Raw genomic sequence first — 13,237 nt, forward strand, 5'->3', positions numbered from 1 at the left:
TATAATAACCTTTTTTTAATGTTTGAGGATTTCTCTGTATTATTCCACAGAATGAAATAAAGACCTTTTCAGAGCTCTGTTGTTCATTCAGAACACCAAAAAACCTCCATTACTGAGAGACTAAAACTTTATTTAAGCACTTTATGGTAGAGTTAAGCAATTACAGTATTTTTGGGTGACCAACCTTCACATATGTAACAAATGAAAAAGAAGAGTAAGGTAACCCATCAATTAATTGTCAATATTTTTATGTATTTGTACAGATTAGGACGCTCCATGTCTTACTTACAGTGGTCAGATATCAATAATTTTACTATATACAATATCTTGAAATATTACTTATTGAAGGACATAACACACCTTGATATTTCATGTCGCCCACGCTATAGTAAACTTATTGACATTCAACCAGGGTGTTCATTGCCACATCATACGTATAAACAAAGTGGTAATGTTGTTTTTTGGGACTGTATACTCAGAGGAGAGACAGCACTAATGATGGCATATAACAGAGATCTGTCTGATGCAAACTTTTGTGAAAAACTTAACACTCTTCATTATTTCTTTCCTTACAAAGTTGTCTAGTTCTGTCTCCACAAACATCTCTAATGAGTCCCATAAGATATTGATTGTGCTTTTGAAAACAAGTGTCCCTGCTTGGGCTAACCTTTGCCTGCTGCTCCTAATGAGCGCAGAGGGGCTGAAGACCGGCCTGTCTTCTTTGGCTTTGGTGTTCCTATGATTGGACTCACTGGAGAATGTGAAATGTCAGAAGGTCCCTCTTGCCATGCTGAAAGACATGTTAATTATCCTGATAGCTAGTCCAGCTGGGAGGACTCACAGGGAGCTGTGAGAGAAAAGAACACAAGCACACACACACACACATATGCACATGCACACACAATATCAACATAGGCCCTTATGAAAGTTCTGGAAAGTAATTTCAGCCCTTTTTTGTCTTTTAAACTCCAGCTTGCAAAGAAAGCAAAGAAATAGTGGGATACTGATGATGTTTCTAAGATAAAATTATTTAAATGATGTATTGAACAACAACAACAACAACAACAAAAGTCAACGACTCATGTCAAATAATCAAATTATTAACTGGCCTTAATATGATATGAATATCCAGGTAAGATAAACTCTTAAACTTGACAGAATAAACATAAAATGTTTTCTTATATTAAAATATACTGAGGAATACATTATTTGGTCTTACATCTATAAAGTACCATCACATTTCCAAAAAGGGCTACAAAGTTTCTATATCTGAGACCTGTCAGTTCCTAACCCTTACATTACTAACAGTAAATTACCTTGGTTCTTAAAGTAATGTTTCAACCCTACCATATTATGGGTACAGAAATAATAGCTTAGAATAAGAAATATACTGAAAAAAATAAGACCTGACAAAATGTAAGTTACGGACCACAATGTACCTAAAACCATATGGCACCAGCCAATTTGATTTAACCTGAAAACTGTACAAAATTGTACAAGCATGTTATGCTGCCTAGTTTGCATGCTATCAAAAATGAATGAATTAAAAATTAAAAATTAAAAATTAACAAATAAACAAATGAAAACCCAAATGGCCCTGAATAAATACATTTTCACAGCAATACTCTCTCTCTCCTTACATTGTTCTGTGCAATTTGCATCATTTTGGCAGTAGAAAGCAGGCAAAAAATAGATGAAAGAGAAAACAGACTGGACAATTACCCAGTTTCATCATTTCACTGTCTTGCATTAAACAGCGAGGGGAAATAGCTATGACCGAATAGATGACTGTTAGACAGTTGTAATCTTACACTTTAACCTGTAGTAACAGTGAAGGGAAATAGCTATGACCAAATAGGTGACTGTTACACAGTTGTAGTCTTTCAATTTAACCTGTGGTAACAGTGAAGGGAGATGGCCATGATCAAATATATTACTGTTACACAACATCTGTAGTCTTACACTTTAACCTGTGGTAACAGCGAAGGGAAATAGTTATGACCAAATAGGTGACTGTTACACAGTTGTAGTCTTTCACTTTAATCTGTAGTAACAGTAAAGGGAAACAGTTATGTTTGGCAGTGTTTTGGATGCAACCCTGACCCTTTTACATTAAACAGAGTAGAACAAGAGATTTTGAGAGGCTTCATGAGTATTTTGTGTTCTATTTCAGATTTTACATGAAGACATAATCGTAATTCACAGTGGAGTTTCGCTCCAACTGATATTTCATGAAAGGACATGCAGATCCAAAACATCCCAAAGTATATTACTCAAGTACGTTGTTGAATGAGTGGGACGTTTGCGCATGTGTGTTGCACAAGTGAATGGGTGTGAAAGAGGTTGGACTCCATGGATCCCCAGACTATAAAACCCATGAAAGAAGCAATGGCAATAATATGTACAGTTAGATGAGCTCATTTGAAGTCAGACTGAAGAGGTATATGATGAATAATAATGATATTGGAAATGAAAGTAATTTTCTTTGCTGTTTTCTTCTCAACAGTACAATCATTTTTATATTCTTAAACAAAATGTGCATTTAGATAAAGCTGAGTGCTCAGAGGAGTTTCAGGAGGGCCTAGAAGAGAGATTATTGTTTATTATTGTTTTCCAGAATATTTTTCATGCTTCATGAAGGAGAGTTGATATTTTGCCATCTTACTTCTAAAAATTAATTGTTGAACTTCATACTTAAGTCCAGGCCTTTTTTTCCTGACTTTCAACAAAAAAGTGGATTCACATGATGAACTTCTCTGTGGACAGTAATATCACCCTCAACAAGGTGAGGGACACTTTCACTACAGCTGTGACAAAAAATGTGATTGTTGTGGCCTTGTACATCTCCATCAACTACATCAATGGCACACTGGTGCATACTTTCTTCAAGCATGAGGTCTTCAATGAGAATCCACGTTACATTCTCTTCATTCACATGGTAATGAATGACATGATACAGCTCACCATTGCTGTGTTTCTCCATGTCATTAGCTACATCCTGTTCACCATCAATGTGTCCTTTTGCTGTTTTCTTCTGATGATTGCTGTTTTCACGACGCTCAACACACCACTAAACCTAGCTGGCATGGCTTTAGAGCGTTACATTGCCATCTGCAGACCACTGCATCATGCACAGATCTGCACTGTACGACGGACCTATGCCCTCATTGGCCTTATTTGGGTAATGGGCGCCATTCCTATTCTCCCTGACCTCTTCATTTTGCTGGCCACAGAGCCTCTGCAGTTCTTTCACTCCTCCATCTTCTGCAGTCGTGACTCAGTGTTTCGTCACCCATATTTGGTGGAGAAGAAGAACATATCTCACATGGTCTACCTGACCTTTGTCTGGCTTACTTTGGTCTACACCTACTTCAGAATCATGTTTGCAGCAAAGGCGGCACATTCCGATGCCAAGAAGGCACGGAACACCATCCTTCTACATGGTGTGCAACTCCTGATGTGTATGTTCACCTACATTGGTCCTCTGCTTGACAGCTTGCTCATGTATATTTTCCCCATGTTTTTGCTGGAGATGAGATTTACCAGTTATCTGATAGTGCACATCTTACCAAGATTCATCAGTCCCATTGTTTATGGGGTTAGGGACCAGGCCTTTTGTAAGTACCTAAAAAGGTATTTGCTGTGCACCATGCATAAAGTGAAAAATCAAACAAAACACACAAACCTCACCACTGAAAATAAATTCTTAAGTTAAAGCTCACAAATATTGCTTTTTTTAACATATGTTTTGCTGATCTTAGAACATGTGTCATTTTCTGATATAAAATGAAATATCTTTATGCACTGTATCTCTTTCTCTCTCTCTGTGCATGTGTGTGTCCTTTCTCTGAGCAAATGAATGAATGAACTGATCCTGCACTGTATAAACTTATGATGTATGCTTCATAATTATGTTTATCTGTCACGCTGGCGGTGTGGTGCAGGACCCAAGTGCAAGACACGATGGTTGATGGTGACAAACGGAAGACTTTACTTAAAAATGAAGATCAAAATACACGTGCAAACTAATAACAAAAACCAATAACAAAAAGGTGCAGCATAACAATGTGCAAAAACACAAACAACGATAGACCAAGTACAAGGCAAACACTAGGACTTAAATAGAAGGAGAACTGAACAGGGCAACACAGGATTGGTTGAAACTAAACAAGGTTAATAATGACACAAACAGGTACAGGTGAGGGGCGGAGACAGACACAGAACGGGAGCACAAAGACATATCCAACTAAAGGTCCAAAATGGCGGTGCAGGTTGTGACATTATCGTAACGTTGAGTTTATTTCATTTATTTTTTTTAGTGATAGTATTCTTGGTTTTCATTTAGTTTGCTATAATAATGATGATTTTTTTTCAGTGTTTAAAGAGGTACTTCGTTTGTACTAAACCCGATATCTGCTGACAGTTTTATCTGAGTTTAGCTCATATGGAAAAAAAAAGCTCTCATTCTTTAAATCTTGTACAAATAATTCAAGAAAATTAAATAACTTGTACTTGTACTGGCAAATTTTACATTAATACCATTAACCACTGGAACATAACTGTAAAAACGCAATGAAAACAATCAATTATCACTAAGAAATACTCATATTCAACTTGCCTCAACCAATTATCTATAATTTTTGGACATGACAAAAGCAATACTACCTAAATAAACCCTAATTTCCTAAACTCATTCACAGCAATTAATGTATCTTCACTTAGAAGTGAAAGTCCAGAACGATCCTTCAGAATGTGACCTCCAGTAAAGAAATATACACAACACTTAAGAGTCTGTGTCACTGCCAGCTTCTGCTTTTTGACTTATGTCCATATAGAAATGGCCAGTGAATAAAGATGTTTCTAAAAGTCTTCTAAAGTGACACTGTCACAATAAAAGATAAAGTCACACTGTTACAGCATGACATAAACTTACTCTGTTCCAGTATGAGATAAAGTATGAGATGAAGTTTTGCTGTTACACTGTGAGATAAAGTTACACTGTTACAGGATGAGATACCGTTATGTCTGACCTAGGAATCAAACTCTGAGTTCCGACTTGGAAACCCCGTGCCTCACCCTTGTGCCACAAAATGCAAGTCACAAATGCAGAAACCAAGGCAGGAGTAGTTCAATTTGAGTATTTCTTTTTAATTGGTGAATTGTCACAGACCAGTTCAACATATCTCTCAGGACATCATTGATGAGAGACTGGAAGACAGCTAGAGCATTGGTTAACTTGAAAGGCATAACAAGATATTCATAATGCATAGTGATCTTGTTCAAACCACGGTAGTCAGTCCTTCTTGTTCACAAAAAAACCCCCAGCACTGGCAGTAGAAGAGGATGGACGAATGATCCCATCTTCCAGGGAGTCCTTGATATACTCCTCCACTGCCGTGGTCTCTGTGGGTGAGAGGGAGAGGATTCTTCCCTGGGGAGGAATAGCTCCCGGCAGGAGACACAGTCATAAGGCCAGTGAGAAGGCAGTGATGTGGCTGTCTTCTTATAAAAACCTCACTCAGCTCATGGGACTTGGAAGGGACTTGGGACAACTCTGGAGGATTAAGAGATTTCTGAGGAGGGCTTGAGATTCTAGAGAGGAGACAAGTGGCTTGGCAAAGGGACCCCACTCTATCACTGTTCCAGATGACCAATCAATGTGGGAATTATGGAGGGACAACCAGGGGAAACCCAGCACTATTGGGAATTCGGGAGACTGGATAAAGTTAAATTGGATCCTCTCTTGATGACGTTCCCCAATGCACATAAGAATAGGTGTAGTGAGGTGGTCGACAGTGCCTTCTCCCAAAGGTCTTCCATTAAGGGCTGTCACTGAGAATAGGTGATCCAGGCTGGTTACAGGAATGTGGATGTCTTTGGCTAGGGTGGTATCCATGAAATTACTGGCAGCACCAGAGTCTATGAGAGCCTGTAGTACGTGGTGTTTTTGGTGTCCCCAGTAAATCACAACAGGAATCCGCAGGCAGGTGGTGGAGGTTATGGGACTAAGGGCTGCTCCCGTCACAGTACTCCCCCTCCTGGACTGGACTGTGCTTTTCCCAAAAGCTCAGGGCAGGACAATCTAAAGTAGCCAGGCTTACCACAATAGAGGCAGCATCTCTCTCTCATTCTGTGGTTTCATTCAGCCTGAGAGAGACATGTTCCTCCTAGTTGCATGGGTTCTTTGGGACTAGGGAAGATGTGCTGGGGCTTTTGAGATGACTGCCAGGGGATCAAAGCGGAACCACCCGTCCTGTAGCTGTGATGAAACTTGGGCTGTCATTCCCTCGTTCTCTGTCTCAGTCGATTATCTAGTTGAATAGCCTGGTCAATCAGTGATTCCAGATCCTTGACCGGTTCTCTTATTGCTAGTTTGTCCTTGATGGAACTCAATAGACTGTGATGGAAGGCAGCCACGAGAGCCATCATATTCCAGCTACTCTCTAGAGCCAGGGTGCGGAAGTGAATAGCGTACTCAGCCACACTGGTTGCCCTGATGCAGCTGGAACAACCTGTTAGCCACCTCTCTGCCTTGCTTATGGATGGTCAAATACTCTCCTCATCTAGTCTGTGAAAGTGTTGTCATTGTTACAAGAGGGACCCTTCTGTTCCCAAATGGCTGTGGCCCAGGCCAGGGCTTTTCCAGTGAGGAGAGTGATAATGTAGGCGATTCATGACCAATCCATAGGGAGTGTGGTGGGCTGGAGCATGAGAGAGAGAGAGAGAGAACTGAGTTAGGAAACCATGACAGTCTTTTGGGTTACTGTCAAACCTCTGGGGAGCAGGGAGTCAAGGCTCAGAGATAGGCTGGGCTGGAGCTGGCAGACGTGAGGGATCAGGAGGAGTTGGAGGTGCAAGAGACAACTGGTGATTTACTAAGGTCTGTAGGGTCTGGAGAATCTCATTGCGTAGGCATGCACAAATCTGACTTTTTTAGTCCTGATACCGGTACTGATAGCCTGGGCTTTGGGTGTCGGCTGATATCTAGTACTCATCCGATACCAGTGTTTAATTAATAAGCTGTATGACTTACTGTGTGGAAGAGACTGGAATCATTCCTCTATGTTCAAGGCAAAATCAGGCTTGACTTAAACATCGCTTTCCTAAAACCAGACTAAAGACTTATTTATTTTATCTAACTTATGGATGATATCATTTTGATTTGACTTTGTTATGGACATGTAAAGCCCTTTGAGACTATAAATAGTGATATTGGGCTCTAAATAAACTTGTATGATTATTATTATTATTATACATATTTATTTATACACATATAAATTTACTGAATTGTTACTTATTATTAAAATAATAAACAATCGTGCACCAGCAACTGAATTTGAGAACCTTTGCTGTTATTTTTGTCATTTTCACACTATCACTGGGAAGTTTTTCGCGTCTTTGCAATGCACCCAACAAAGTTAACTCCTTCTCCGAATCGTTCTCGTTTTCTGTTTGGTTGAAGTCATCGTGTTCTTTGGCATAATGTCTCTGGAGGTGCCCTGTCCACACTAACCTGGGTAAATTTGAAAATGTATAATTATTTCTCCGTGTAGTCTTTCTGTTCACATTAAAACAGCCTTTTCTGCCACCGAAAACTTTGATACTTTTCGAAAACGCTCTCCGGTGCGTAAATTTGAGAACGCCAGATTTGCGTTGTAATGTAGACAGGGAAAATGGAGAATTTCAGAAATTATGATGTATGGTTGCCATGACACTGGTGAAAGTTTGTGCTCAAGACACCAAAACAAACATGACAGGCAAAATGCAGTCAATGCTGCTCTGTCTATCAAAATTGCTAATCTATCTTCAGTTTCAGATCATACTGTGCAATGCACATACACTGCTCCAGTAGTAGAAGATGAACTTTATATTTGCTGTGCTTACCAGATGGAAAACAACCTCAACGGTGATTCAAACCCTACACGGAGCGACGCTTTTGGCCTGGCTGAAGAAGTAGTTGGTGGGACAACTTCGTGATGGCGTAACAACAAACGCTAAGGCGCTTCAGTGTTTTGGTGTGGATGTAGAACGTTTGGAAAACAATACAAAAATGATAGTGTGATTTGAATATATCAGCTCCATAGATCGGCCCCATTGTCATCGATACCCGATTCAGCTATTTGAGTCAGTATCTGACCAATATCCCATATCAGTATCGGATCGGTGCATCCCTAACGTTGAGAACTCGCTCATGTTGGTCGACTGTCACGTAGTGAGTGGCCAGTTGTTGTTCATGTCAAAGCACAGTAGCATCATGACTTAACACTGCTGAGAAGACCTGGGGCCTGTACTACAAAGCAGGATTTGTGGGTCAGCGAGGTAACTCCAGGTTTAACCCTGGCTTTTCAGTGTCATGAAAGTGGTTCACTTTTTACTGGGGTACCTTGCCACGGTAACTTACGCTGCACACCAAACTTGCTCTGGAAGGTCCCGTTGACCTCGTGCGCGGATTACATGATTAATCTTATCATTACAATGGCAAAATTTCATATCCATTAATGTAAATTTACCGGTAAGAAACCATGCTTTACTGCATTTAGCAAAGAGTTCAAATAATACAATGTAGACTCAACTCGGAGGAGCTGAATGTGAAAACGCCAGATGTGAATCAGACATTAAACGGACTGTACCCTACCAGCTCCCTAGTACAAAGTTTGTGGAATGTCCGATTGAGCGCATGTGCTAATAGAGCAGATCATGGTCCGGAGAATTCATAGTGAGTGAGTGGGCGTGTTGTCACCGTTTTTATTGTGATGATACCATTCACACATCCGACTCTGACTGGTGTTGAATAGCAGTTTTTATTGAATAACTCTAGGTCCGTTATTTGATTGGCTACGACCCACGCCAAAAACTTGTGCTCACTCCAAAAAACAAGAACAGAGAGAGAGTTCTTTTCTTAACGCAACACTTGACAACCTGAATATACCCACCCCCCAGCTGCTCCACCAACCCCCCACAGTGCAAGACTGATCCAACATTCCATCGAGCAGAGTAATGAGCACACTGAACGTGCGAACACAGCACAATGCACACAAATCCAAACAACACACAGGTCATTACACTATCATGCGACTGGCGTGGAGTCGGAGGAATACAAACCTCAGAGGGTGAAGAATAAGGGTCATTTACATGAAGACAACAATGAAAATGTCCGCTGCATACTTTTTGCATCATATCCTGCCTCTCCCATGCTCTACCCAGGTACCACCCCTCGCCTAAACCACACGGATTACTTTCAGTAAATGAGAATGCGCCTGACACGGACAGTCTCCTGTTGTGTGCTACATGTGTGAAAGGCCCGTTTTGGACAACATCTGAATCCGATTCTGCAGACATAGTCCATAGGTCATGTGTGAAAACAGCTTAAGATGCCTTAACAATGGAAACGACAGTGGAATTATAGTATCTTGTTATCTTACGCATTTCAAAACTAAGCTTTATTTCAGCTAATTGTGATATGACTATCAGAGTCAAAATAACGCATTACATGCGCACCTGTGTAATTTAAAACTGCTGTTTACAATGACTGAACAATGAAAACACAACATAACACACGTGTATAAAGTCTCCACACCAGCAATCCTTTTTCCTGGACTTTTTCCTAAAAAAATGCATCCAGCTGGGATTTCTAAATTGCCTAAAACATCCGGAATTCGGCCTTTGCTTTCTACAGTTGCCATTCACTGTGTGTGTTTTTGCGCCGCTAAGTAAAGTGCTAAGTAAATTTACCCCTGCTAAGTATGGCTGATGCAGAAACCATTGTTCATGCATTTGTCACGTCTTGCCTCGATTACTGCAATGTACTCTGGTCTGCATGCCTCTAATACCAGAAGTCTTCAGCTAGTCCAGAATGCTGCTGCCAGAATCCTGACCAGACATAGGAAGTTTACCCACATTACACCTGTCCTGGCTTCTCTTCACTGGCTCCCAATTCATGCCAGGGCAGATTTTAAGGTCTTCTTATTAACATATAAAATTCCACATGAGCTTGTTCTGGCCTACCTATCTGACTTAATTACACCCTATAATGACACTTAAATAATAGTAAACTTTCACTTTAACCTGTGGTAACAGAGTTCATTTTCTTTGGCAGTTTTGGACACAATCCTGTCCCTTTTACATTAAACAGAGTAGCACAGGAGGTTTTTAGAGGCTTCATGAGTATTTTGTGTTCTATTTCAGATTTTACATTAAGACATAATCATTATTCACAATGGAGTTCCGCTCCAACTGATATTTCTGACACAACACATCCCCAGATATATCATTTAGATATGTTGATTGATGAATTGGGTATTTGTGCATGTGTGTTGCACAAGGGAATGGGTGTACAGGAGGTTGGACTCCATGGATCCCCAGACTATAAAACCCATGAAAGAAGCAATAACATTTATATGTACAGTTAGATGAACTCCTTTCAAGTCAGATAGGAGAGGTATATGAGGAATAATAATGATATTGGAAATGAAACTTATTTTTGATGTTATTTTCTTCTCATTTTTAAATTCTTAACAAAACGCGCAATGCGTTGAAATTGAGGGTTGAGAGATTTTCAGGCGTGTGTAATGCCCTCAAAATATTTTTTATACTTTATTGTTAGGAGCAGGTTTCTGCTGCAAATATATTTTAAAAAATAATAATTGCTGAATTGTATACTTCAGTCCCGACCACCTTTTCCTGACTTTTGATAAAACAGCATATCCACATGATGAACTTCTCTGTGGACAGTAATATCACCCTCAACAAGGTGAGGGAAACTTTGACTACAGCTGTGACTAAAAATGTGATTGTTGTGGCCTTGTACATCTCCATCAACTACATCAATGGCACACTGGTGCATACTTTCTTCAAGCATGAGGTCTTCAATGAGAATCCACGTTACATTCTCTTCATTCACATGGTAATGAATGACATGACACAGCTCACCATTGCTGTGTTTCTCCATGTCATTAGATACATCCTGTTCACCATCAATGTGTCCTTTTGCTGTTTTCTTCTGATGATTGCTGTTTTCACGACGCTCAACACACCACTAAACCTAGCTGGCATGGCTTTAGAGCGTTACATTGCCATCTGCAGACCACTGCATCATGCACAGATCTGCACTGTACGACGGACCTATGCCCTCATTTGCCTTATTTGGGTAATGGGCGCCATTCCTATTCTCCCTGACCTCTTCATTTTGCTGGCCACAGAGCCTCTGCAGTTCTTTCACTCCTCCATCTTCTGCAGTCGTGACTCAGTGTTTCGTCACCCATATTTGGTGGAGAAGAAGAACATATCTCACATGGTCTACCTGACCTTTGTCTGGCTTACTTTGGTCTACACCTACTTCAGAATCATGTTTGCAGCAAAGGCGGCACATTCCGATGCCAAGAAGGCACGGAACACCATCCTTCTACATGGTGTGCAACTCCTGATGTGTATGTTCACCTACATTGGTCCTCTGCTTGACAGCTTGCTCATGTATATTTTCCCCATGTTTGTGCAGGACATAAGATTTACCAGCTATCTGATAGTGCACATCTTACCAAGATTCATCAGTCCCATTGTTTATGGGGTTAGGGACCAGGCATTTTGTAAGTACCTAAAAAGGTATTTGCTGTGCACCATGCATAAAGTGAAAAATCAAACAAAACACACAAACCTCACCAATTAATTTATTTCTTAAGTTAAAGCTCACAAATAAGACAATGAGATTTTTTTAACATACCAGAGAGCATAGAAATATATTCTGTTGATCTGTCCATCAAGATACAGATGGATATAAAATTAAAATGTGTCATTTTACAATATAAAATGATCTCTCTCTCTCTCTCTTTCTGAACAAATGAATTAATGAATTGATTCCACATTGTACATACATAACTTATAGTATATACCATCTTTATAGTTATGTTCATTCATCTTAATAAACAGTTTAATTGCTTTTCAGTTTTTAATTGTAGGGTATCATTTAATAATAATTATGTTGAGATTGTTTGCTACTATTAAACCAGGTCTCTGTTTACAGATTTATCTGAGCTCAATTAATTTGGAAAACAAAGCTGTTTTTCCTTTATTTTGGACACATAATTAACCACAATTTTTACTTGTACTGGCAAATGCATTTACATTTATACTATCACTCACTAGGACACAACACTACAAAAGAATGAAAAACAAACTATGAAATACCCATATTCAGCTTGTCTTATCCAGTTACTCATCTTTACTGAACAAGACCCAAGCAATGCTACTTAATATATACCCTAGCAACCCTTTACATAAACTAATCTCCTAAAACTCATTCAAAGCCATTAATGTATCTTTACTCAGAGGTGAAATTCCAGACTGCCAGCACATTACATAACAGAGAGGTGAGCAAAAAACCCTAGTAACCTCCTCTGAGCCTTAAGAGTTTGACTTCCAATGAAGAAATATACGCAACACTAAAGAATCTGTTACTACCAAGCTTCTGCTTTTTTCATGTTCATGTAGAAATGGCCAGAAAATAAAGATGTGTCCAAAAGCCTGCCATGTATGCCAATAGCTTAAATTTTGCAAAACAAGGAGTGACCTTGCTTTTACAATACAAAACACAGTATTAGACAAAGTTACACTGCTACAATATGAGATGAAGTAACACTGTTACAGTGTGAGAAACACTGTTGTAGGATGATACAGTATGAAATAAACTTATATCAGTGGCCTACTGAAAAAAATCTGTCACATCTGTGCTAATTGTCATGTTTCTTGAAAGAGGCTGGATGCACATGCAGATCAGTGTTATCTTTATTTAAAGTAAACATGCAAGTTTCGAAGTATTCCAGTACAAGAACTAGACCAAGACCAAGACCATGGCAGACCAAGAAAATAAACGTGACAGATGAAAACTCCAAACAGTGCCAGAACAAAGAAACGGGGGAAACCAAGGAGTACTAATATCAAACTAAACAAGGCTTGACAAGGTATAACAAACTAAACACGGGTGAGAACAATGATTGAACTAAAAGACTAAACAGGGCTGAACCAAAAACTGACAAAGGGGACAAGGCAAACAGTGAACAGAACCCAGACTCGACACTAGAGGGAGAACTAATGAAAAGGGCACACAGAGGAGACAGAGGGACCACAGGATGACAATACTCCCCCTAATGCGTGGCTCCTGCCACACAAGTCACCAACACCAAGAAACGGGGGAACCAAGAAGACCAGGAGATTCGGGAAGGACACCGACAGACACTAGGGGAGG

The 13,237-nt window shown here is 39.8% G+C and overlaps 2 protein-coding genes across 2 annotated transcripts; both read left to right on the forward strand.

Annotated features, from left to right (window-relative positions):
• Positions 1 to 2,767: 2,767 nt before the first annotated feature.
• On the forward strand, positions 2,768 to 6,091 carry LOC115816107 (odorant receptor 131-2-like). The gene is made up of 2 exons (XM_030779075.1): positions 2,768 to 3,658; positions 5,984 to 6,091. Exons 1-2 carry the CDS (start codon positions 2,936 to 2,938, stop codon positions 6,089 to 6,091), a joined length of 831 nt encoding a protein of 276 aa, XP_030634935.1. The 5' UTR covers positions 2,768 to 2,935.
• A 4,641-nt stretch (positions 6,092 to 10,732) lies between these two features.
• On the forward strand, positions 10,733 to 13,231 carry LOC115816108 (odorant receptor 131-2-like). The gene is made up of 2 exons (XM_030779076.1): positions 10,733 to 11,623; positions 13,163 to 13,231. Exons 1-2 carry the CDS (start codon positions 10,901 to 10,903, stop codon positions 13,229 to 13,231), a joined length of 792 nt encoding a protein of 263 aa, XP_030634936.1. The 5' UTR covers positions 10,733 to 10,900.
• The last annotated feature ends 6 nt before the right edge of the window (positions 13,232 to 13,237 follow it).

The sequence above is a fragment of the Chanos chanos genome, chromosome 7 (genome assembly GCF_902362185.1).
Source record: "Chanos chanos chromosome 7, fChaCha1.1, whole genome shotgun sequence".
Taxonomy (NCBI): Eukaryota; Metazoa; Chordata; class Actinopteri; order Gonorynchiformes; family Chanidae; genus Chanos; species Chanos chanos.

Excerpts from the sequence above, each read along its gene's own strand:
- LOC115816107 (XM_030779075.1), top strand. The coding sequence starts at position 2,936 with ATGGTAATGAATGACATGATACAGCTCACCATTGCTGTGTTTCTCCAT. Across the intron at positions 3,659-5,983 it reads TGCTGTGCACCATGCATAAA|GCAGGTGGTGGAGGTTATGG; the intron begins GTGAAAAATCAA and ends AGGAATCCGCAG.
- LOC115816108 (XM_030779076.1), top strand. The coding sequence starts at position 10,901 with ATGGTAATGAATGACATGACACAGCTCACCATTGCTGTGTTTCTCCAT. Across the intron at positions 11,624-13,162 it reads TGCTGTGCACCATGCATAAA|TCACCAACACCAAGAAACGG; the intron begins GTGAAAAATCAA and ends CTGCCACACAAG.